The sequence below is a fragment of the Elgaria multicarinata genome, chromosome 19 (assembly GCF_023053635.1).
Source record: "Elgaria multicarinata webbii isolate HBS135686 ecotype San Diego chromosome 19, rElgMul1.1.pri, whole genome shotgun sequence".
Taxonomy (NCBI): Eukaryota; Metazoa; Chordata; class Lepidosauria; order Squamata; family Anguidae; genus Elgaria; species Elgaria multicarinata.
The window spans coordinates 14,071,417-14,095,991 of record NC_086189.1 but is presented as its reverse complement, the minus strand read 5'-3'; the positions used below and the strand labels follow the sequence as shown (position 1 = coordinate 14,095,991).

At 43.0% G+C, this 24,575-nt stretch overlaps 1 protein-coding gene across 1 annotated transcript; it reads left to right on the top strand.

The window, feature by feature from the left end:
- The first annotated feature begins 616 nt into the window (after nucleotides 1–616).
- On the top strand, nucleotides 617–24,366 carry ZBTB34 (zinc finger and BTB domain containing 34). Its single transcript, XM_063144925.1, has 2 exons — nucleotides 617–719; nucleotides 14,787–24,366. Exon 2 carries the CDS (start codon nucleotides 14,809–14,811, stop codon nucleotides 16,288–16,290), a length of 1,482 nt encoding a protein of 493 aa, XP_063000995.1. The 5' UTR covers nucleotides 617–719; nucleotides 14,787–14,808; the 3' UTR covers nucleotides 16,291–24,366.
- The last annotated feature ends 209 nt before the right edge of the window (nucleotides 24,367–24,575 follow it).

The following is a 24,575-nucleotide window of genomic DNA, read 5'->3' as shown; positions in this document are numbered from 1 at the left end:
AGCCCTTGTCCTCCTTTTCATCTGGTCACCCTACCCTGGTAGTCACCCTTCCAGAAACTGACCAGGCCTAGACCTGATTAGATTGGTCAAGTTTGCAGCATCCCATGCCATCACACCAGATAAGCTGGTTCTGTGCCACTGTTAAAGATAGAGGAGTCCTGTCCTCCTTTTCATCTGGTCACCCTACCCTGGTAGTCCCCCTTCCAGAAACTGACCAGGCCTAGACCTGCTTAGCTTGGTCAAGTTTGCAGCATCCCATGCCATCACACCAGATAAGCTGGTTCTGTGCCACTGTTAAAGATAGAGGAGCCGTGTCCTCCTTTTCCATAAGGTCACCCTACATGAGGCGTCAGTGAACCCCTGACAGCTTGGGCAAGAGAGCCTACTGGACGACTAAGGGGAGGGGGCGCGCATGCGCGCTCTCCGTCTCCCTCAGCCGTTTGGCGCGCGGCTCTCTGAGAGCGAGGCGAGCGCTGGGGCGTGGCCGCGCGCCTCGGCGTCCCCGCCCCCTTCGCTCCGTCTCCGCCCACCGCCGATGGCCGCCCCGGAAGCGGAAGTGCCCCTCTTGAGGGCGAAAGAGTCGCTTCCGGGCGCTGCTGGCTGAGGGGGTGGGGGGAAGCAGCGACGGCGGCGTCGGCCGGGGGGAAGGTGGCACTCGGGCCAGGACCGAGCTCCCTCCGGCGGACCCGCCATGTGAGGAGACCCCGACACCCCCTCAGGTAAGGGCGGGGAGCGGGGGGAGCTGTGGGTCCTTGTGGCTTTCGTTACCCCCCCCACACACACATATCTTGCCTTCTCCCCGTAGCCATGACAACCTGGGGGGAGGGGGAGGTCTCCCCTCCCTCCCCTCTCCTGGAAGGAGAGTGGTGTTTCCTCCAGCCCCTTAGGCCCCCCCCCGCTTCATCCCAGGCAAGATTTGGCCGCCTCTTGCAAGCTCTTCTCTGCCGCCTCTTGCAAGCGCTTCTTCTGCCTTCCTCTCTGCATAACTGTAAGCTTCTAAAATAATAATAATAATAATAATTACTGTTATGTGCACACACGCACAGCTCACACAGAGCGCTGCGACGCGCGCGCGCGCAGCACACACAGAGCGCTTGCGAAGTAGGCGCACCTCGGAGGAGGTGGCGGCGGCGGCTGCAGGGCACCCAGTGAACTTCGTGGTGGAGTTAAGAGATTTAAGTCTGGCAGAATGTAAGCGTTCCACCGCAGGGCTGCTTTCCAGCTGGGGCATGGCTTCGTTTGCTCATGGCCCGAGTTTGGTCCTCAGGTGTTGATGGGCTACAAAAACCAAACACACACACGCATCATCATCTCCAGCCAGCATGACCAATGGTCAAGGTGATGGGGGTTACTTTTCTGTAACATTTGGGGTACCCAAGGTTGGGAAAGGATGGCAGTTAACTACCCTTAGTTGTGATGGGGGTTACATTTCTGTAACGTTTGGGGAACTCAAGGTTGGGAAAGGATGGCAGTTAACTACCCTTAGTTGTGATGGGGGTTACTTTTCTGTAACGTTTGGGGAACTCAAGGTTGGGAAAGGATGGCAGTTAACTACCCTTAGTTGTGATGGGGGTTACATTTCTGTAACGTTTGGGGAACTCAAGGTTGGGAAAGGATGGCAGTTAACTACCCTTAGTTGTGATGGGGGTTACTTTTCTGTAACGTTTGGGGAACTCAAGGTTGGGAAAGGATGGCAGTTAACTACTATTAGTTGTGATGGGGGTTACATTTCTGTAACATTTGGGGTACCCAAGGTTGGGAAAGGATGGCAGTTAACTACCCTTAGTTGTGATGGGGGTTACATTTCTGTAACATTTGGGGAACTCAAGGTTGGGAAAGGATGGCAGTTAACTACCATTAGTTGTGATGGGGGTTACATTTCTGTAACGTTTGGGGAACTCAAGGTTGGGAATGGATGGCAGTTAAATACTATTAGTTGTGATGGGCTTTATAACCCACCCACCCCAAATGAAATACAGATCCCTTCCCCAAGAATCTTGCAGTCTTGGGGAGGTGGAGAAAACAACAGCATGAAGTCAGGCAAGAATAAAATGGGGGGCTGATATGAACAAATGCAGTTACATGGCCATAGGTGTAATTGAGGAAGCAGGATGGTTAACCTAGGGTGACCATATGAAAAGGAGGACAGGGCTCCTGTATCTTTAACAGCTGCATAGAAAAGGGAATTTCAGCAGGTGTCATTTGTATATATGGAGAACCTGGTGAAATTCCCTCTTCATCACCACAGTTAAAGCTGCAGGAGCTGTACTAGAGTGACCAGATTTAAAAGAGGGCAGGGCACCTGCAGCTTTAACTGTGGTGATGAAGAGGGAATTTCACCAGGTTCTCCATATATACAACTGACACCTGCTGAAATTCCCTTTTCAGTACAACTGTTAAAGATACAGGAGCCCTGTCCTCCTTTTCATATGGTCACCCTAGTTAACCTCAATGGTTTGTGGAAGAGTGGGGTATTGAGGAAGGATCGATGGAGGAGAAAGGAGGTAGCACTGTACTGGTGATCTGGAAGGGATAAAGACTGGAATTTCTGTGAAGTGGAGACATTGCTACTTCACGCCCCTGCTCCCAAATTCACAGGAGTAGGGTGCCTGTGGTTATGCAGTGGTGCAGGAAAGATGTGCATGGCTTCCCTCAGATGCGCTCTTACTTTGAGAATATAAGTGCCCTGCTGGATCAGACCAAGGGTCCATCTAGTCCAACGCTCTGTTCACACAGTCGCTAACCAGCTATCGACTAGGAACCCCAAGCAGGACACAGGTGCAACAGCATCCTCCCACCCATGTTCCCCCAGCAACTGGTGTATGCAGTCTTACTGCCTCTGATTCTAGAGGTTGCACTTAGCCATCAGAACTAGGAGCCATTCTCCTCCAGGAATTGATTCACCCCCCTTTTAAAGCCATCCAAATTGGCCATTGTGAATTCCATAGCTAAGCCGTACTATCGCCGCAGACATACACCCAAGACCTGATACTTGTAAGCAATCAGTTCTGAGTTTTGACTAATTAAAACCTTGCTATGGAGGGCGTCTGTTTGGATCACAACACCCATTTTGTACTTTCATGAAGATCCCTCTTTTTTCAGATAGAGGATATTGCCCTAATTTAGTGGTAGAGCGCATACTTTGGTTACATGTTCAGTTCCTGCTATCTCCATCCATTTAAAGGGATCTTGGGTTGGAACATGTTAGATGGACCAGTAACCTGCTTTGGCATAAGGTAGCCTCATATATTATAGGGAGTAAACTTTGTAACTTGGTGCTGAGGGTCAAATGCTGTGAGTGCCATTCCTCCAAGCAGCTACAGAGCATAGTACCCTGTACAGGGCTAATAGTGTTAACTCTTCTCAATAGTACATAGCTAACACATACCTAGGATAAAGTGGAGAGGAGGAGGATTATGTATGCCGCCGTGGGTTCCTTGCAGGAAAAAAGGCGGGATATAAATGCAATAATAAATAGTCAAATTCTGCTTTTTTGTGCTTAAAGAATGGTGTCTTGATGCGTCTGAGTTCCTGTGAGATATGTGCACAGTTATGGCTACTCAATTTTTCTTCTATGTTTGTACAACTTTCTCCACATTAAATGTAGAAATATGGATTGGAGACATGTAAACCCCTGGACAGACCCTGCCAAACACATGATCAAACAAGTCTGAAAAGCAGCTGGCAACAGTGCAATTAATTGTCTTCCCATTGCTACTGACCTTGTGTGTACCTACTGAGATCTCTCCTAAAACATTTACCCTGTAATTTCATTTTGTGTACTTAGTATATTTTTAGTCTGTAAAGTGGGAAGGATGTTGAATTAAAAAACAAAATACCTGTTATAAATAGCACATCTTTGAGTGTAAGTCTGTTAGCTATTTTCCTGCAGTGTCCTTAAGACTACATTCCTCATTTTTATGGAAACTTCAAGTTTCCAGGGCTTTCTTGAGTATATGTTTTACAGTATTCACTGTTAACTACATATATTTATAGCTTGGTTTTCTCAGATTGTGATGTTTACTGATGTACCCTATCATGATCCACCACAGAATTGGTATATCACACTAGGAAGAGGGTGGAACTGTGCAGTTGATTTTGCCTGATGATTTTCCTGCAGTAAAGGAGATAAGACCCTTTTAAAATTGAAAAATACCCACTGTCATGCTGTGACCAGTCTGTCTTTCTATTTTGTATGTGTCCTTTCAATTTTTGGCATAGTTTATGCAACTAAGTCCGCAAAAATGTCATTAGCTGAACTACCTACACATAGCTATGGTAGTTATTTGTGGTATATTGATAGCCTGAAATGGAGAAAAAGACTAGAGTCGTTCTTGCTAGGGTTGACCAGGCAAGTATCTGTTTATGGCAGTGGTTCCCAAAGTGGGTGGTGGGATTGCATAGGGGCGCGCTAAGAGGCAGGGGGCGGCAGGGGGGCGCTCAAGGTGGTCCAGAAGGTCTTAAAACCCAGGGACATTTTTTATGGGAGAAGGTAGTTTGGTCCGAAGCCATATAGGGGAAGAATCCACACATGTATTAATACCGTTTAAGAAGAGTCCTTTTAAAGGTGAATTGAAATGTTTCAAAAGCACCAAAACGCTAATGAAGAGACATACCCTGCTTGGTGTGCCCTGCCACGCCGGCTGCAAAACAGAGGCGTTCGCTCTCTTTTCCCTCCCTCCCTTGGCAAGCCTGCAGCGGGTGCTTCCGATTTTGAATAAATATTCAGTTAATTGTTACTGTTTTGAATTTTATTGTTATTATCTTCCTTAATGGGTCGTTGAAAACGGCTATTCTGAATAATGATTTTTATAGTGTAGGGTAGGGGGCTCTGAGCATGAGTTTGTGGAACCAAGGGGGCGGTTACCTGAAAAAGTTTGGGAACCACTGGTTTATGGTCTTACTCTGTGCTGAGATGTGTGAGCTCAATAGATTCATGTTTAGATCACAGATGAGCAGATCGGGGATCTCTTGGTAGAACTCTGGGTGATTTTCAGTACACCACCAAGGGCTTCTGACTCCCAATTGTTTAACAGCAGCAACATCAAAAAGGCTTCCCAGCCCACTTCAAATTAGGTTGCTATCATGGAAGGAAGCTTGAGATGAAAATCAGGAGTGGATTTCTACGTGATAGGACCGTGAGGTCAATTGTGATACTTGGAAACACATTTCTGGGCTGAGCATGTGTTCTGAGGTGAGCTGTCCGTTAATTCTGTGAATATATCTTTCCGTCCCTTCAACCCCATCCTGCCTCTGCCACTATTTTTGTACTTGGTTCCATTTAATGGACCTTGGGGTTCTAGTAAAAAAACAAAGTAGGTCCCATAAGCCTGATGTCTGCTTGCTCCTTGATAGACATTTCTCTAGAAACTGTGTTTACTAATTTGTAAACTGTGAGAGCATACTTAAATAAAACCAGGGTACATATGTTCAAGGTTGCTTTATCGACTGCGTATATATATTTGCTCATATCGTCACTGCAAGAAGAAAATGCACTATTTTGAAAAGAAAACCTTAACCTGCTCTAAAAACCATGGGTGTTTTTGTGTGTGTGTGGAGATATCGGCCTCCCCGTTCCTATAATGTATGCTGCATAAGAAATTGAGGTGGCCACGGTTATGTGAGGCTTTCTTTTCTAAATCAGTCGGTTCAAATAGTTGCAGCTGTACACCCCCCACCCACCCCGGAAAAGTTAGACGAGATGAGCTGCAATCAAAGCATGTTAAATAACACTTTGCCCCCAGTTTATGTGTACCCTGGGGGTGGGAGAGCCAGGTGCTGCAGTGCCAGGGTTGTGGGGCAGGGTCTGCATCTCCTCTTCCCCACATTAGATCATTGCCTGTGTGAGTCAGGGTGCCCTTGTGTATGGCTAGGGTGACCCTATGAAAAGGAGGACAGGGCTCCTGTATCTTTAACAATTGCATAGAAAAGGGAATTTCAGCAGGGGTCATTTGTATATATGGGGAACCTGGTGAAATTCCCTCTTCATCACAACAGTTAAAGGTGCAGGAGCTATACTAGAGTGACCAGATTTAAAAGAGGGCAGCTTTAACTGTTGTGATGAAGAGGGAATTTCACCAGCTTCCCCGTATATACAAATGACACCTGCTGAAATCCCCTTTTCAATACAGCTGTTAAAGATACAGGACCCCTGTCCTCCTTTTCATAGGGTCACCCTATGTATGGCTTGCACAGCGGCCCTGTTTGTGTGATATGTCCACATTCCCGTTTTTGAGAGGGATGAATTTGTCCAATCGGCTTTCTGTTTGGAGCCCTTGGCTTACATGGGTGGTAATCTGTGTGTGTGGAGAGGAAGGTCTTATGCTACTCTTCCACCATGCTGTTCTGGAACTCTAGCTTACTAATACGCTTTGGGGAAATAAAGGTTGCTGCAATGTTAAAATTAGAAACTTAAAGCTTAGCGCTTCAATATTTATAATAATATCCATTGCTCACTAGTAGAGCATATATTTTGCATTTAGAACAGGGGTATGCGATGCCTTCCAGAGGTTTTGGACTACAACACCCATAACCTTACCAATGGCCATGTTGGCTGGGGCTTATGATAATAGTAGTCCAAAACAGCTAGAGTGTCACTAGGTGTCCTAGACCTGATTTAGAACATAAAAGGGTTAATTCCCAGCACCTCCAGTTAAAAGTATGTCGGGTAGCATCTCTAGGAAGGACAAGTGCCTTGGGTTGGATGGACTAACGGCTTGACTCTGTGTAAGCAAGCAAGAAACCACAATATGATTTTCGCACTTTGTTCTTTACAAGAAGAAGCCTGTTCTGACTGCCTTTTATCAGATGACCCTCATCCCTTTAGATGGTAGTTCTATCTAAAGAATCAAAGGGTTTGCTCACATAAGTCAGTTTTTAAGCAATAGCTTTACTGCCTCACAGCTTTCTCTCCAAAAAGGAAGAATAGCCTGTGATGGTAATTCAACACATTCTACAGCTATGTAATAAACGTAATGAGTGAACTTATGCTAAGGAATCGCACTGAGCATTGCAAAGTGAGAACATTGCTTTTGTGTATTGTAATATCCATAGTAGAATGCTTTGGAGATCTGTGGGTGGGTTTCCTTGAGGGAATAGGAATTGTGTGCAGATTAGGCGGAGATACACATCCTCCAGAGTGACCTCTATATGCATTGCACTACGTGGATTTATGCACATTTCTATATGCTTTCTCAAACCACTGGTTAATTTGGCTACGACCTAGTTTGTACAGTACTAGGTATAAGTATTCAAAGTGCTGGTTATGACCTATAAAGCCCTATATGGCTTGGGTCCAGATTATCTGAAAGACCGTATTCTCCCTTATGAGCCTTCCCATGCTTTGTGATCTTCTGGGGAAGCCCTTCTTTCAGTCCCACCATCTTCACAGGCACGCTTGGTGGGAACATGGGACAGGGCCTTCTGTTTTGTTTTTGTTTTCCCCCCAATGTATGTTTTAAATTTTGTAAGGCCGAGGCGGGATACAAATAAATATAATAATGATGATGATGATGATGATGATGATAATAATAATGAAGAAGAAGAAGGAGAACAAGAAGAAGAAGAAGAACAAAGAAGAAGAAAAAGAAGAAGACCCACCGTGTCGTGCAAACTGGTCCAGTATGTTGTATGCAACTATCTTTGTTTCAAGAAAATAGTATTTGGCCCCCAAATGATGCATATGCACCTGGAAGCTCCGACGGGCCTGTTCAGACAACACACTCTAAGCCATGGTTAGGCCGCTCACTCTTTTGCAGCAAATGGTTAGTGAGCGTGTTTAAACCATGGTTATGTAGCCACCATGGTTAGGAATTGTTCTCATGATAACACTCAGCCATAATGGCCCCATTCAGACAACACGCTAAGCCATGCTGCTTAACCACAAAATAGTTAACGGAATGCATCAACCTTAATGCATTCATTAAACATTTTGTAGTTAAGCAGCATGGTTTAGCATGTTGTCTGAACGGGGCCAATGTTTAGCTCAAAATACTTAACCCCCATGGCTTAGCGTGTTGTCTGAACAGGGTCAACTTCTGCAAAAATGCAAAAACGTTTTTAGGAAGCGTCCCCCTGTCCCGTCCCCCCCGCTCCCTGATTTTTTCCCCCCAAAAACAGTCTAATTTCATTAAGCATGTTCAGGGCCCCCAGAATGTTTACTGACTGTTGAAAGAAAGCTAGGTGAAAGGGGAAATGGAATTCAGTATCCTGAACTGGAGCTATCCACTCTGCAACTATTTGCTGCATGTCCCATTTCTGTAGTGTAATCAGATAATGACTGCCTCCAGGTGCAAGTTTTTAAAAACCAAAAGAGCATCCGAATGAACTATTTTTCTCTCTCTTTTTAAATAGAGGACAGTTGGGAGAGGACTGCGTCTTTCTATCCCTTTTCAAATAAATTGCAAAGTGAAATGAGCTAATTATTTTATCTCCTAATTATCTGCGTTAGAAGACTAAGAGCTCATAAGTACCTCGGTCCTCAAGAGAGACTTCTACTTGACTCATTTTTGGCTTTAAACTCACTTAATGCACTATTTCTGCTACAAGGATCCAGATTTTATAATTTATAATACTGTAGAACATTGCTAGGGAGTAAGTCCTTAATCCTTCATGGTTTAAATTACTCACCACCCCTGAAGCTTTCCAAAAACTTGCCTGGGATTTGAGTCAATCCGTCTTGGAGGACAATCAAAGATGTTTTGGGGCAGAGGAATAATTTAAGAATTGCCTCTCCTTTTCTCCCACAGCACAAGCTTAGTAGTGGTGTAACAACGTTCTGAGGAAGCTGCAGTGAAACAGGTGTAAAATCTGGAGTCTTATCTCGCTCAGCAATTCATTGCTAAAAACATGAACCGGTTTTTGTAACTTTACTCTGTTGTGTATATATGTATACTGATGTTATAGTTACGTGATGTTATATGTCTCAATCTTGTTATAATTTCTTTTGTGCTCACGTATTATGTCAGTCCTTTTACCCCACTGTCTTGGCTGTTATTCAGTTTTTGTGCAGTTGTGTGTTGTTTAGCATTTGTTCTTGCAGGGTACGTCCAACTGCTGCCTCTGTTTTGTGCTTCCTTTAAATTAGACTCTGAAATTATCTTTTGGTCATGATAATACTTAGAAATAAGCTGCCTGTCAATTCCTCCTAAAATCCTGTTTGAAAACGCAATTGGCTGGTTTTGATCTGTTGGTGAATCCAGAGTACAATACACACTGTACGAGAAGAGTTGACCTGTTTACAGCGGCTACCTCTTTTTTAAACTGCAGATGTCAAAACAGCTGCAGCACTGTTGTACACCAAGGCTAAGCTTAGAGAAAGATGCCAACTATTTTAAAATCACATTGTAGATGTTACACTAATATACATAGGCCCCATTCAGAAGACACCTTAAACCACGACTTTAACCATGGTGAATAAAGCAAAAAGCCTTATTCGCCATGGTTAAAGCCATGGTTTAAGGTGTCTTCTGAACACGGCTTGGCTTTCTGGCTTAACCAACATGGTTAAAATCATGGTTTAAAATGTCTTCTGAAAGGGCCCATTGTTGTATACTCAAAATTTTATCCATTTCTGTACTGTCATAGTTCTATTATGTTCTTTTACACTCTTATCCTTTAATGCTTTGTTTTCTTCTTTACGGTACTGGTGCTCCTAGGTTCTGGAGATGCATAAGAACTAGGATGGCTGTGGCATTTCAAAACAGAACTTTCTGGTCTCATTCAGACCTGATCAACAATACAGATGTTCATACTTGACTTTATTGGAAAACTGGTCATGACTCGGATTGTGGTGGTTTCGTGAGCCATACTGGCTTGGACCTCTGTTTGCGTGGACAGGAGTACTTCAGCCCTGTTGTGATCCCATCCAAGACCTCCTGGTTCTTGGGATTCTTGCAAAGAACGTTGGGTGGCTCATGGCCTCATCCAGCAAACTTTGCTCTTAGGCAAGAATGGAATACAAGTGTTTAGACAGCATTTCCCAAACTAGTGCCCTCCAGAAGTTTTGGACTTTGACTCCCAACATTCCCGATCATTGACCTCACTAAAAGTGAGGTCATGTAAAAGTAATAATGCTGAAGTCTGCTTAGCCCATAGCTCAATCTCGGGTACTTGCTGTTCATCATACACAAGAGCTTTCAATGCATTTCTGAAACCTAGCACAGAGTTGTGAGTAGCTATTTCATGTTAAAAAGCAGGTTCCTAGCTCTCTTGATACTGAAAGAGTTGTGAGGCAAAGTGTGATAATCATCACGGACAGCAAATGTAGGGTACAATTGAGGCTATTAGAGGGAGAGGAGGCAGCAGCCCTTCCACTGTGTCCGTGACCTTCTAAACTTTGCAACTAAGAATCTAGTGCCGAAATTTGCTTTCCCCCCCTCCTCCCTCCCAATGCCCTTTCCTTTTGTGTCGTGATTTTTTTTTTTTTTAGATTGTACACCTGTGGGCAGGGACTGCCTTAAGAATTATTTTTGTAAGCCAACTTGAGAGCCTGGATCCAACACTTGGGGTTCAATATGCAGGAAACTTCTGCTGCATTGAAATGAATGGGAGCTGAGCAAGTATGCATAGGATAGGATTGCCTTCATTTTATTAAAATATATACTTTTGCTATCTGGTAAGGTACCAAATTTTGGCTAATAGAACCCTAGTTTCCTGCATGGATGCTTCTCCCCTATGTCTCTGCTGCATAGTGGTCCTCACTTATGCCCATTCCCATTTTTTATCATATCACACATTGCAAAAAGAATACAAACCTACCAAAAAAATAAAAGCTTGCATATTGAGCAGATTCATACAAATGAGCAAATTTGCATAACCTACTCTGACTGCACAAATTGCATTTTCAAGGCTCAAATGTGGGATTTGGATCTTTTTAATGGGCATTTCAGTATAACAATTCAGCGTTTTTCGCTATTACAGCTAATGCAAATAATTCTGGTTTTAATGCATCTGCTGTGAAACTGTTGTCTACCCTTGGGGATTGTGTACACATGCCTTTAATTCCTAGGCAACCAGATGGCTGCGACACCACGAAGCTTTGAGTGGGGACAGTAGTTAATATGCAAGATGGTGCCTATGTGTGCATTCATCATATAAATCTGTTTGGCTTGCCTTCTGGATCTCTCTTTGTGTGTATGTGTGATTATGTGCAGTATAGACTGGCCATGTAAAGGTCTTTGCTTTAAAAAAACAAGTCTAAAACATTAACAATTCCTTCCCTCTTTGAATAAAATGTAAATGACAAAAAAGCAAAAGGGAAGAGAAATTGTATTGCTTTGTTCTTTCCAGAGGAAACCAAACTCGAACACCAACAATTAAATTGTTTCCATTAGTAGGAAAAGCTGTTTATTAGCAGTAAAGCAGGCTTTATAATGCTATCTTTATAGCTCCTTAGGTACTAAAATGCACAGGCAAAGACTTCTGGGATTTAGTTAATCAATTTGAGTAAATGACAGCATCACCCTTACATCTGTAATCTTCTGTTCGGCATTTGCTGTCATTTTAATTCTTCTGCAGTGGAATTTAAAGGAAGCCCATTTTGTGATTTTCAGTCTCTGAGAAATGGTGGACCAGGAATCGGAGTAAATGTAGGTTATTTTGCCAGAAAAGAGAACACTGAAACTTATTAATATATACTTAAGATTTTTCATGTTAGTTTGACTCTTTATGTGGCAATTGATGTGAAATACGTGCTTTTCATATCACCTTTTTTCTAGACCAATTTATTTATCTCCTTGTTACATTTCTGCCCCATCCTTTGCAGTGGTTCATATGCTTGGGTCTCCAGATGTTTAAACTCCAACTCCCACATCACTAGCCAGCATGGCCAGTGGTTCAGAATGATGAGAATTGTAGACCAACAACATTTGAGGCCTGCCCACCTCATGAACGACCAGGTCAAATACAGGCCAGTAGGTACACAAGGTACTCCGTAACAATCTGTCATCTGCCTGCCTGTGACTGCAAAAGCACAGGGATTAGCGAATAGCCTCCTCTGAGCCATGTTAGGGGTTGGCTGGCTGTATCACAAGTTGTGCAGTTCTATGGTGCAAAGTCCTTCTGCTTATAGTATAGATATCACCATTCCCTTGCATGCCAAACTAGGCCTATCAGTCTGGCGGCAAACCAGGGCTGCTCAGAAATAAGGTCAGGGATTTCTGCATACTTAGGCTGGGGCTGTGGGGGGCAGGCACCTGCTAGGTATAGAAACGTATATTCGCTTGAAAATTAAAGGATAAACTTTTTGATAAGGGAAGCCACAAGGACATATGTTCAGTGACTTCCAGGACCTATTGAATATTGATATCAGCTAGATCTGGTGCCAGTGAGTAAAATGGAGAGGAGATCTATCTGATTGAACCACTAACAGTTTTTAGTGTCCTCGAAAAGCAAATATAGGGGAGGGAGACGTCCTGAGGTTAAAGAAATATCCCAATATTAGGAAAATAGGAAGCAACCTTATACTGAGTCAGACCATTGGTCCAGCTAGCCCAGTATTGTTGACACTGGCCTGGTTCAAACAACAAGCTAAACCATGCTCCTCTCGTGCAAGCACTGAGTCATTACTGACTCTTGGAGGGACACCAGCTTTCGCTGACGTTTTCTTGGCAGGCCTTATAGCGGGGTGGTTTGCCGTTGCCTTCCCCAGCCGTGATTACCTTTCCCCCAGCTAACTGGGTACTCATTTTACCGACCTCGGGAGGATGGAAGATTGAGTCGACCCGAGCCGGCTGCCTGAGAACCAGCTTTCGCTGGGATCGAACTCAGGCCATGGGGAGAGTTTCAGCTGCAGAAACTGCTGCTTTACCGCTCTGCGCCACACGAGGCTCATTATGCATTCCCTTAACCATTTTGTGGTTAAGCAGCATGGTTTAGCGTGTTGTTTGAACCAGGCCAGTAACTGGCATTAAACCTGGCACCTTCTTCTGCATGCAAAGTATGTGCTCCCCTCCCTATCTCTGCTTTATAGCACTAAAATACATGGGTTCAAGGCTTGCAGCCAGCCCTGAATCCATTAGTGCTATATAGCAAAGCAGAAGTTTAGCAAGGTGGGGGGGGGGGAATCTCCCCTTTCCTCCTCCTTAGCTCTGAACCAGGACTACAAGACTCCTCAAATCGTATCTGCTTAAGAATAAAGGTGTGTAAATGCTTAGATTAAAAAACTCTTCAAATACTTAAAAGGTTGTCACCCAGAGGAGAGCCAGGATCTCTTCTTGATCATCCCAGAGTGCAGGACACAGAATAATGGGCTCAAGTTACAGGAAGCCGGGTTCCGGCTGAACTTCAGGAAAAGCTTCCTGACTGTTAGAGCAGTATGACAATGGAACCAGTTACCTAGGGAGGTTGTGGGCTCTCCCACACTAGAGGCATTCAAGAGGCAGCTGGACAACCATCTGTCAAGTATGCTTTAGGGTGGATTCCTGCATTGAGCAGGGGGTTGGACTTGATGGCCTTATAGGCCCCTTCCAACTCTACTATTCTATGATTCTATGATATATGTTCACAACAAATTGGTACCATGACAATAACTAAAAGGTGATTTTAATGGCCATTTCTCTGCATGCAATGGCTTTTTACATTGAAGGGGTTTACTTTATTTTGGCATATGTTGTTATTTTTCCCTGCACAAAGTGAGATTCACTGGAAAAACACTTCAGAAATCCTACCTCAGAGCCACAAAAGGAAGGAACATCAGTGTGTTGCAAGACCATCTGTAACCCTTTGCCTGATAATATTGCATGATCTACGGGTTTACATCAGCAATGCTCTGGATCCACAGTGCTGCTTAAGACATTCTTTCAGATTGCGGTTCCCTGCCCTTGCGTGTCCAGCCTTGCACACTTCGTCTTTTCACTGTAGCATTTAATGCAGTGGTTCCCAAACTTTTTCAGGTAACCGCCCCCTTGGTTCCACAAACTCATGCCCAGTGCCCCCTACCCTACCCTATAAAAATCATTATTCAGAATAGCGGTTTTCAACGACCCATTAAGGAAGATAATAATAAAATTCAAAACAGTAACAATTAATTGAATATTTATTCAAAATCCAAAGCACCCACCACAGGCTTGCCGAGAGAGGGAGGGAAAAGAGAGCGAACGCCTCTGTTTTGCAGCCGGCGTGGCGGGGCACACCAAGCAGGGTACGTCTCTTCATTAGCGTTTTGGTGCTTTTGAAACATTTCAATTCACCTTTAAAAGGACTCTTCTTAAATGGTATTAATACATGTGTGGATTCTTCCCCTATATGGTTTGGGACCAAACTACCTTCTCCCATAAAAATGTCCCTGGGTTTTAAGACCTTCTGGAGAGGTGCTTCTCGGAAAAGACCACCTTGAGCGCCCCCCTGCCGCCCCTTTGCCTCTTAACACCCCCCTATGCAATCCCACCGTCCCCAAGGGGACAGTACCGCTCACTTTGGGAACCACTGTTTTAATTCCTTAATTCCCAAGTTACTGAGATGTGAGACTCTGATGTCTGATACGCACAAGTGTTAGTAGCTCTGAGTCATGTAAGACAATCTGTTCAATATGACCCACGCACTGCACTAAAGCCACGTCCCATATTATTTTGAATTAGTTTTCCCTTTCAGATGTAGGTAAAAGTGAGACACTTCCTGCCTGCAAAATCCTTGCTCGCTACCCATTACATTCTCATCAACTTGCAGATCATATGCAGTGTTAGTGTGAAATTGCGTTCATAGCCATGAACTGCTTGCTATTTTTAAAGCAACAACATTCATGCATTTTCAGTTCTGAGCCATAAACCCTCCCTTTGTGCCTTTTGCAGGTTACACTTAACACCAGAAGACATGGACAGCAGCAGTTTCATCCAGTTTGACGTTCCTGAGTACAGCAGCACTGTACTGAGCCAGCTGAATGAACTTCGCCTGCAGGGGAAGCTTTGCGATATTATTGTGCACATTCAGGGTCAGCCGTTCAGAGCTCACAAAGCTGTTCTAGCTGCCAGTTCTCCCTATTTCCGTGACCATTCGGCGTTAAGTACTATGAGTGGCCTGTCAATATCAGTCATCAAAAACCCCGAAGTCTTCGAACAGTTGCTTTCTTTTTGTTACACTGGAAGGATGTCCTTGCAACTGAAGGATGTTGTCAGTTTTTTAACCGCAGCTAGTTTTCTACAGATGCAGTGCGTCATTGATAAGTGCACGCAGATACTCGAAAGTATCCATTCGAAGATCAGCGTTGGGGAAGTTGACTCCGTCACCGTCGGTGCTGAAGAAGCTCCGGAAAACCACAACGGAGTTAAAGATGGCAGTTACTTCGCCAATCCGGTTGAAATCTCTCCTCCCTATTGCTCTCAGGTGCGGCAGTCCGCTTCAGGCAGTGATCTGAGAATGGACACGACTCCAACCAAGGCGCTGCGCAACCGCCTGCAAGAAGAAGGACACTCCGACCGCGGAAGCAGCGGGAGCGTTTCGGAATACGAGGTGCAGATTGAAGGCGACCATGATCAAGGCGACTTGGTCGTTAGAGAGAGCCAGGCTGCTGAGGTGAAAGTGAAAATGGAGAAATCCGACCGGCCAAGTTGCTCAGACAGCTCTTCGCTTGGTGATGACGGGTACCACACGGAAATGGTGGATGGAGAGCAAGTGGTCGCCGTTAACGTTGGGTCCTATAGCTCCGTATTGCAGAATGCTTACTCGTATTCTCATGGTGCAGCCCAGTCCGCTAGTGTATCTGAAACTTTTGGAAGCCTGAGGAACTCCAGCTCCTCAAGATCCATGCTGGGCTCTTTCAGAGGGCGAGGGCGACAGAAACGGGTCTCCGCTAGCCACTTGCACAGCGACGTTCCGGCCCTGATGCAAGGAGCCGACGGTGAATCCGCAGCAAATCATCCGGGATATGAAAGCAGCCCGCGGGAAAGGAATTCGAGAAGTCACTGGTACGCGTACAGTGAAAGGTTGATCTGTATATACTGCGGGAAGTCTTTCAACCAGAAAGGGAGTCTTGATCGGCACATGAGATTACACATGGGAATTACGCCCTTTGTGTGCAAGTATTGCGGGAAGAAGTACACGCGCAAGGACCAACTCGAATACCACATCCGAGGCCACACAGATGACAAACCTTTCCGCTGCGAGGTCTGCGGGAAATGTTTTCCTTTCCAAGGTACTCTAAACCAGCACCTGCGAAAGAATCATCCTGGCGTAGCAGAAGTTAGGAGCAGAGTTGAATCTCCGGAAAGAACAGACGCCTATATGGAGCAGAGAGACGATGACGCTTCAGCCCCTGAAACGCTGGATTATAGCATGGATGTGCACACGTCTGATTAAAAATGTCCCTCGGTGCAACCCAAGCAAAGCACTACTTCTGGTTTCTTTGATAAGTTTCACAACAGTTATAGCAGCGTTGTGATTTCCTTGATCTTTTGCAAGTCTTGTGGACGTTGTTCCTGGATAGAAGGCTACTGTTTTGTTTTGAAGGAGGTAGGGTTAGCTTTACTCCTCAAATGTTGATAAAGGGCAGATTATAGAAAACGATGCACTTCGCGGTGGGTCGGGTGGGCTTTCAGCGGTGAAAGATATTAAAATAAGGCGGATATTGCAGGCTGATACACGTGGATAGTGTATTCCCTCATGCCATGCTTTGTGCAGCCCAATCTTTTGCATGTATACTCGGATGTAAGCCCTACTGAGTTCAATAGGACTTACTCCCAGGTAGTTTGCTAGGATTGCAGCTTTAACCAAACAAAAGTTATGTAGGAGCATAGATATGCTTCCCAGAGGTCCTATCCATGTGTCATACTAAGTTGTGGGTTCGGGTGGGGTTTTATTTGTTTTTGGAATAACTATTTTGATAGCTTTGAATTTTATATAATATATATTATATATAAACATATATAAAAATGTTCACTTTTTTCTCTTCTGGTTGGGGGTGAATGTAGAAATATCTTAAGTGGAAAGAAAAAAACCTCGCTCTACAAAGCTTTCAACGCTTAATCCTCTATTTTGAGTTTTTTTGGGATTTTTTTCCCCATGAAACTTTGCTCTCTTTTTTTTTCCATGATCCAATAATGTATCCAAAAGCGAGCGACGCTTATTTTGAAATAGCTTTGCTCTATAACATACATAAACCAAATGCCATAAACGTATTAACTTATGATGGGATTGTTTTGGGGTTTTTTTTGTCTAGAATATAAACTGGACAACCTGTGGTGCTGACCCTTTTTTATATAGAAATGTATTGTTATATTAGCCAACTCAAAAGTAGCATTGTGGTTTTAAATGTTTTTACTGTCCTCAGAATCTACCTTCATTTCGTACTGTAGACGCATACCAGGTAAATCAATCTTACCTTAATCACTCTGAATATATATGGTTGGTTTAATAGTAGGCTAAAAAGGATGTTGTAGTTGAACCTACAATATTTCAGAACAGTATTCTAGTAGATCTCTTCTGGAGAGAGGTTTTCAGGTGCACCGTAACTTCCTATTTACCATTTTCAAGTAAAGCTGAAGCACTTGTATTTTTACTTTTTTAAAATGATGTTATATCAGAATTATGAGCAATATGTCCTGTATTAGAGAGGCATTTTTGGCTTCTCCATAATTTCAATGGCTACTCAGTATTTTTTCACAAAGAGCCAATAACAAACATCTTTGCGCATTTTATTTTTTAGAACCCTGTTTCCTCTCCTCCAAACATGGTATCTTTCTGACGTGGTGCTAACTTTTTTTTCTCTTAGGTCAATATAGTTTAGAAAATGTGAAACCTAACAATGGTGAAATCACATGCATTTTCTGGTTAGGCTTTATTTGCCTGAAACAGACCTCAAAAGTGTGAGCTGGCAAACATTACTGTATAAAAATTCTACCGAGTAATCAGAATCTGGATTGTGTTAAACAAATCAGAATATGGATTTTGTTTTAAGCATATACTTAGCTGTATTTAGGCTTGGCAGAATGAGATGCTTTGGGGGAAATGTCTTAACTGGGGTAGAAAACTTTCAGTTGCATAAGTGAGAGGGATTCCTCTCACTTTGCTGTGTTTGCTTTTTGGCCTGTGCCAGCAGTACCACTCCATTTCTAGGCTCTCCTGGCTGGGTGAGTAGAGCAATGCAGTAATTTGGCATTAAAACAATGCTTTTAATTGCAAGCATGGGCATCACAAAAAGATTAGAACCGTCATGATTGCTGGTGCATTTGGAGTTCTTTGGACCTCAGATTTCTCTCTTCTTCACTTGCACATAGGAGCATGCTATTCGCACTTAAGCAAATTGGATGTGTTTTTCCCTGTAGAAACAAAATTAGATGAAACAGTGAAAGCTGCATAGGAATATATATTTACACCTCTGCCAAATCAGGATGTTGAGAATGCATGAATGTTTTGCTGACTTCAAGGATATTTATTTGTATATTATAATATGTTGACATTTGAATCTGAGCCTCTACTTTAGTTCTGGTTATAGTTCCCTAAACTTCTCACGACTGTGAATTTTATAATCATCAGATAAATATATGGCTTTTCTTTATGGGAATTCATAATCCTCCATCAAAATTCTCATTCTGCCGAGGCTACATATTTTTCATGTATATTCTGGGGTTTTAAACACTGAAAATACAGCTGTGGTTATGCTGCGGATGAAATCTTGTGAAAACCCGCACAAAGTGTTCTGTAAAGTCCGCTGAAGTGCAGGCAATTTATACAACTGGCAGTCCCTCTCATCTGCTTTCCTTTTCAAATTATTGGTAAAGAATTAAGCTTGCTGGCTTGCAGTGGTTTTGAGAGCTTACAGCTTTGTTTGAGATTTTAATGATTCTAGGCCTCCTGGAGAATAGACTTTTGCAGTATTTTTAGACCGAACTTTTCATTACTGTTATGAAAGCCAGTAATAAGGATTAATGTTAGTACAACTTGCGGTAAATCAAGGCTGCTCCATAGATGGGGTTTTAGTTAAACTGGGCATGTAATCAGCCTTTTCCTTTCAAAGCTGCCTAAGAGATTCCTTCCTCCAACTCTCCAAAGCAACACTGACATTTTTTTGTGTTTCTACTGCTAGAAACTAGGGGCTGGGATCAAAATGGCCACACATAATGTGCCACCAGTTCACTGGGGCTTTTCCTGCTCTTCCTTCGCACTGCAGCCCCACACGTCCCCCCCAAAATTCACTTCTGAGGGCCAGGAGTCTCTCCAGAGTGACGTGCAATGTAGCGTGTGGGGGTGCAGCTGGCCAGGTAAGAAGGAATTGGTGACAACCCATGCCACACGCACGGGGAAGTTCACAGGCCTCCTTGAATCCCAGCCTGTATATGCTCATCAAGGGGAGGTTGCATCTCGTATCTTTTATGCTCTTAATACAGGTTGAGATACATGTCTGTTTTATGAAACCTTTTTCTAGAGTAATGAAATAGTTTCGATTACATTTCAGAGACCCTCTAACAAAAGTCCAGACTTGCAGAGTTAAATTAGACCCTTTATGGCGAACCCGTGCTGTGGTGCCTTTTAAGCCAGTTGGCTTACCCCATAGTAGTATGAATTAAGAAAAGAAGAGAAGGGGCAATTAACTTTGTGTTCCCAGACTTTGCCCCTGTGTCAGTCTTAAAAGTTACTTTAAATATAGTTCTTTTTAAATCTGTAAACTTCTTTGAGCTGGTTTGAGTTTACCAAAGAGTGACTTATCCAAAATTATACATCATTTTGATTGTACAGGTTTCAGGTTCAAAACATTGTGGTGGGACTGTTAACAGCCTAGAAGTTATCGATCTGACAACACCCTCATTCAAGAGATTTTTTTTTTTAATTCCATGTATGCTTGCTTGTGTCAATATATTATTTATCCCTTCCCACTGCCTACTGGGGTTAAGAATTATCAAGCCATAATATAGTCGTGTAAAGAACAGAAAGCTTCATAGGACATACAGCTGTAGGAGGTGTAATCTGGAGAAAGTTGACGTGCTTATCTTCCATTGGTTTCCATGAGATTTAAGCATGCCTAAAGGCCCGTTCACACAAGACAGAAGCCACCTCAAGCACCTTTTGGTAGGAAGGCCAAGATACAAGCTAACTAACAAATTGTATCGCCACCCATCCTTGGATGAACATTGTTGTGGACAACACAACAGAGGAGACCAGTCAATCATAAAGAGGGTGCAGAATTGGTGGTCCCATGCCACATTCGTCTCCCCACACCCACCCCAGCCATGTAGTATCTACCCCGAGTTGTTGCATCATTACATTGAGCATCACACACACATACATCATTGGCTGTTGTGGAAATACAGAGTCATTGAACAGTGCATTACCAACTATCTAAAAGTATTTCTAGGCCACCTTTCAGGGTGGAACCCTTCTCAACGTGGCATACAAAATAAAAACCACACAAAGTGGATACAGTAAAATCCATAAAGACCTATTCAACGTTGTCAATTAAAGAAAGGAAAGGAAAGGAACCTCTCCTGCAAGCACTGAGTCATTACTGACTCTTGGAGGGACGCCAGCTTTCGCTGACGTTTTCTTGGCAGGCCTTATAGCGGGGTGGTTTGCCATTGCCTTCCCCGGCCATTATTACTTTTCCCCCAGCTAACTGGGTTGCCGATGAAAACCAACAGCCCAGGCTTAACGGGAAGACAGAGCTTTCCCGAAGAGCTGCAAAGAAAGGGCCTAATAAACGTTGGATGGAAGTTGGTTGCAGAGGTACGCATTAGAGGTGGGAGAGTCAGAGGTACACATTAGAAGTGGGAGAGTCATGTTTTAGGTGGCAGCTCTGTCTCCATTAAAATTCCACTCAGTCAGCAGCTCCCCCATCATGGTTGCAGCAACTGCTGCTGGCCTTACCTGTGACTGCCCACTTCACCGTTGCCCACATGAATACACAAATCCCCGGGGACGGCTGTGTGGCAAAATGTCTTGTGTGAAGCAGCCCTTCCTGTTTTTCCCCCTTGGATTTTGCCCTTCAACTCATGAGAAACTGGCAGACGATAAACTTCAAAATCTGGCAGCAGCATCTAAATTGTGCCTTGTCGCATCATGGTTCCGTGGTAGTGGGGTACCACTTTATCCATTTGAAGTTCATATCTTACGTCCACCAAGGCGCAGAGCATGGAGTGAACTATTTTGGGTGAATTTTGAAAATACTGCGCAGTACTGATTGCTGCGTAGTTTTAGGTTTAGTGCAGAACTGTTCATGCATTTCATTTACAATAAATGCAGAAGTTAAGGAAATCCATGCGATGTATGAAACATTGGGTTAAAATACGTGAAATTATACAGGCTGGTTCATAATTGAGTCTCTTAATCTACCTTTATTTAGCTACATAGACAATGTGAAAAAAAACAGCGACGGTGTCCTTTTTTTCTTTAGATGTTTTAACCTATTTACAAACTGTGAAAACAAAATTTTATACTTTTTTGCTAATGTTTGTGGTTTTAAGCCGCTGTTACTTTTTTCCTAACTGATTTATCTTCCATATAATTTCTATCGAAGTTGTAAATAAACTCAGAAAAAAAAAAAGCTTTGTAAATAAGTGAGGGACGTTTAAAGCAACAGAGCACCTCACAGTTGGTTCTGTATTTGAGTGTGAATGGATTTAGTAGCAGGAAAGGATACTGTCTATTTACTGTTTGGCAGAATTTACTGTAAGCTGAAATCAGGGATGCTCACCTTAAAGGAGGACTTGTGTAATTGAGTAGCTTCCACCGTAGCCCTTTATATGTATGCTTTGAGGTGTGAGAAATTACTAGATTTGTTGCGTCTTGCTCTTTTAGGGCTGTTGCAGACATAACGGATCTGATATTGCAACCACTTTTCCCCCGCCCTTAAACCGTGGTTAACAGACATATTGGGACAGATGCTAACTGCAATTAACTGTTATTAACTGTCCTCCACTTAACTGTTATTCTTAATCCATTGCAAAACCTGGTTAAGAATCATAGTTAAGCAATTAACTTGGTTAGGTTTGCCCATGGTTAAAGTAGAAGGTGAGAATTTGCCTTGGGGCAGTTTCTTTAACCATGTTTGAGATCTGGTATTTTTACATCACCCTGGAAAGACAGAAGACGCATGAGAGGAACCAATGAGCTGCATGAAGGGCTGAGATGAAGGTTAACACATAAGCCATCTCTGAGTTTGAGCACTCCTGGCCTAAATTGAATATTTAGAAGTCTCTTGAGGTTCCCAGACTAAATACATACTGTTTATTTCTAGATAGAATTAAGTTGTTCTTTGAAGTAACATACAGGAAAGACTAGCAGGAATTTTCAAAACAAGGGCTGGGAAAAGATGGCGCAGCTGAGCTTTACCTTGACACAAATGTATTATTTGAAATGATGTTTGTTTAGTTTACTTACTGTGACTTCTTCTTCTTTTTGTCATCATCTGAAAGGGTTTCACATTGAAGCCACTGAAAAGGGACTCAAATATGCAACACCTAATCTATTTTCTAAGGGAATTTTACCCTTGAATGGTGCTTTTAGACTGGTCAGGGTTATTTATTAAATTTTTATATATTTTAAAGTATTTGGGAATTGTGTAAATCCTTTATATAAATATATATATATGAATCTATTTAGTTCATGAATTGTAAGCAACAGTAATACTCAACAACTGAACCCAAAGTTCAGTGAAGTCATTCAGAATGTTCAGAGTTTGACAGTCATGAATCTCTTTCAACAAATAACCTTACAGGAATTTAACTGTACACCCTGTTAATTCAGTTATGCAAGTTGACGTAACAGTGCTAAATGGGAGTCAGGCCTGAGAGCGTTCTCTTTTGTCTGCACTTAGAGATGTGGAGCAAACTATCAGCAACAGGGATTTGGTTACAACCAGTTTTTGGAAACACGGGACGTGGCTGGCTCTCTTGCCGTTGGTCTGCCTCAGTGGTAGTCACAATTGTCCCAGAAGGAATCTTGGGTTTCTTGGAAGTTTGCATGGAGTTGATCAGTGAGAACATGCTCCCCCATCCCAATATTGCAATCTAATCTGTAGCCAACAAGGCAAATTATTGACTGCATGCTAGGCTATATTCTCATCTCACACAGGGCGGCGGAAAGGCTACAGACTTAGGCCATAGCTAGACCTAAGATTTATCCCTTGATCGTCCAGGGGTCAAACCTGTTCATCTAGGTGACACACAGAAGATCCAGTGCTCAGGCGGGGGCGAACCCTGGATGATCTCAGGATAAACCTTAGGTCTAGCTGTGGCCTTAGCCAGCACCCTGGTTGAACTTGAGAGTACATCCTAAAACAGGGATGGGCAGTTTTCAGATTTCTGGGATCATTATTATTATTATTAAGAAGCCCAAGGTGCACCATCCAAAGGTAGGTGCAAAATAGTGGGTCGTTATGGTGGACGTATACTTTAAAAAGACCAGGATACCTCTGAACTTATGCTAACCCAAAGGGTTTGTTTTCAGTACCAGAACTGAACTCCAGTCCTTTCAGATCAATTCTTCCCACCACCTTGCTTCGTTTCAATCCTTTTGTGTGGGGGGGGGGGGGAGGTACATTTTTTTGTTGCTATTGTCAAATAATTGGTGCCGTATTTCTTCGATTGTAAGACGCCATCGATTGTAAGACGCACACTAATTTCAGTACCACCAACAGGGGGGGAAAAACCTAAGACATACCCGCGATTCTAAGACGCACCCCGCTTTTAGAGATGTTTATATGGGAGGGAAAGTGCGTCTTAGAATTGAAGAAATACGGTAGTTGGAAACACTTGCTAAACTACTGCAAACCACCCAGAATATCTACCAATAGATCCTGACCTGCCTTCCCGTATTCTAGAACATGCCTCTGAATTCAGCAGTTCGCCATCAGAAAAGTCCAATATAGAAAATGATCTTTGAAGGTAGAACGATTGAAACCATACCGGGAAATTAACATTTGGACTTTGCTGAAGGCTTGTTTACACATCTTTCGATTAGATGAGAAAGCCATGACTGATTTGCATTGATGTAGCTTGATTTGACTTACCAAGAAAAAAATGTATTTTTAAGTAAACTATTGTTTATGGATAGCTTTTGTTTTGTTTTTTTCATAAATATTTGAACACTTTGAATGACTTACCTCAGTGTCAATATCTTGCAATATTAAACCGGTAACCTCACAAACTCCACACTTCATCACCATATGAAGTAAATGAAGCTAGCTAAAGCGGATGCTGTTAAAGCAACTAACTTGCCATTAAGGATTATTTTATAGCATGAAATATTTTAGAATATTTATTCAAATGATATTTTACTCTTGTACTCAGATTTTTTTTTTAGATTATGTGACATGAATATTTCAGTGCTGCTTTATTATGTTCTGATGGATTTCTCGTTCCTTGCTTGTAAATTGCCTTTTTTATGGTATAAATAAAGTCAATGGGAATTGCTGTTTATAAATTAAAATGCTTCTGAAGCACACGTGCAGTCTCTGAATTGTGATTTATTTTATTTATTTGAAGGGATGAATATCAATGGGTCTCCGTCTCCATCCTTGGTGGTTGTTTTTAAATTGTTAAGAATCCAAACCATATGGGTCTGCAGCCATTTATATGCTCTTACCTTGGACTAAGGCCTTAGCTAGACCTAAGGATTATCCCAGGCAAATGGAGGGGTCATCCCTGCCTGCT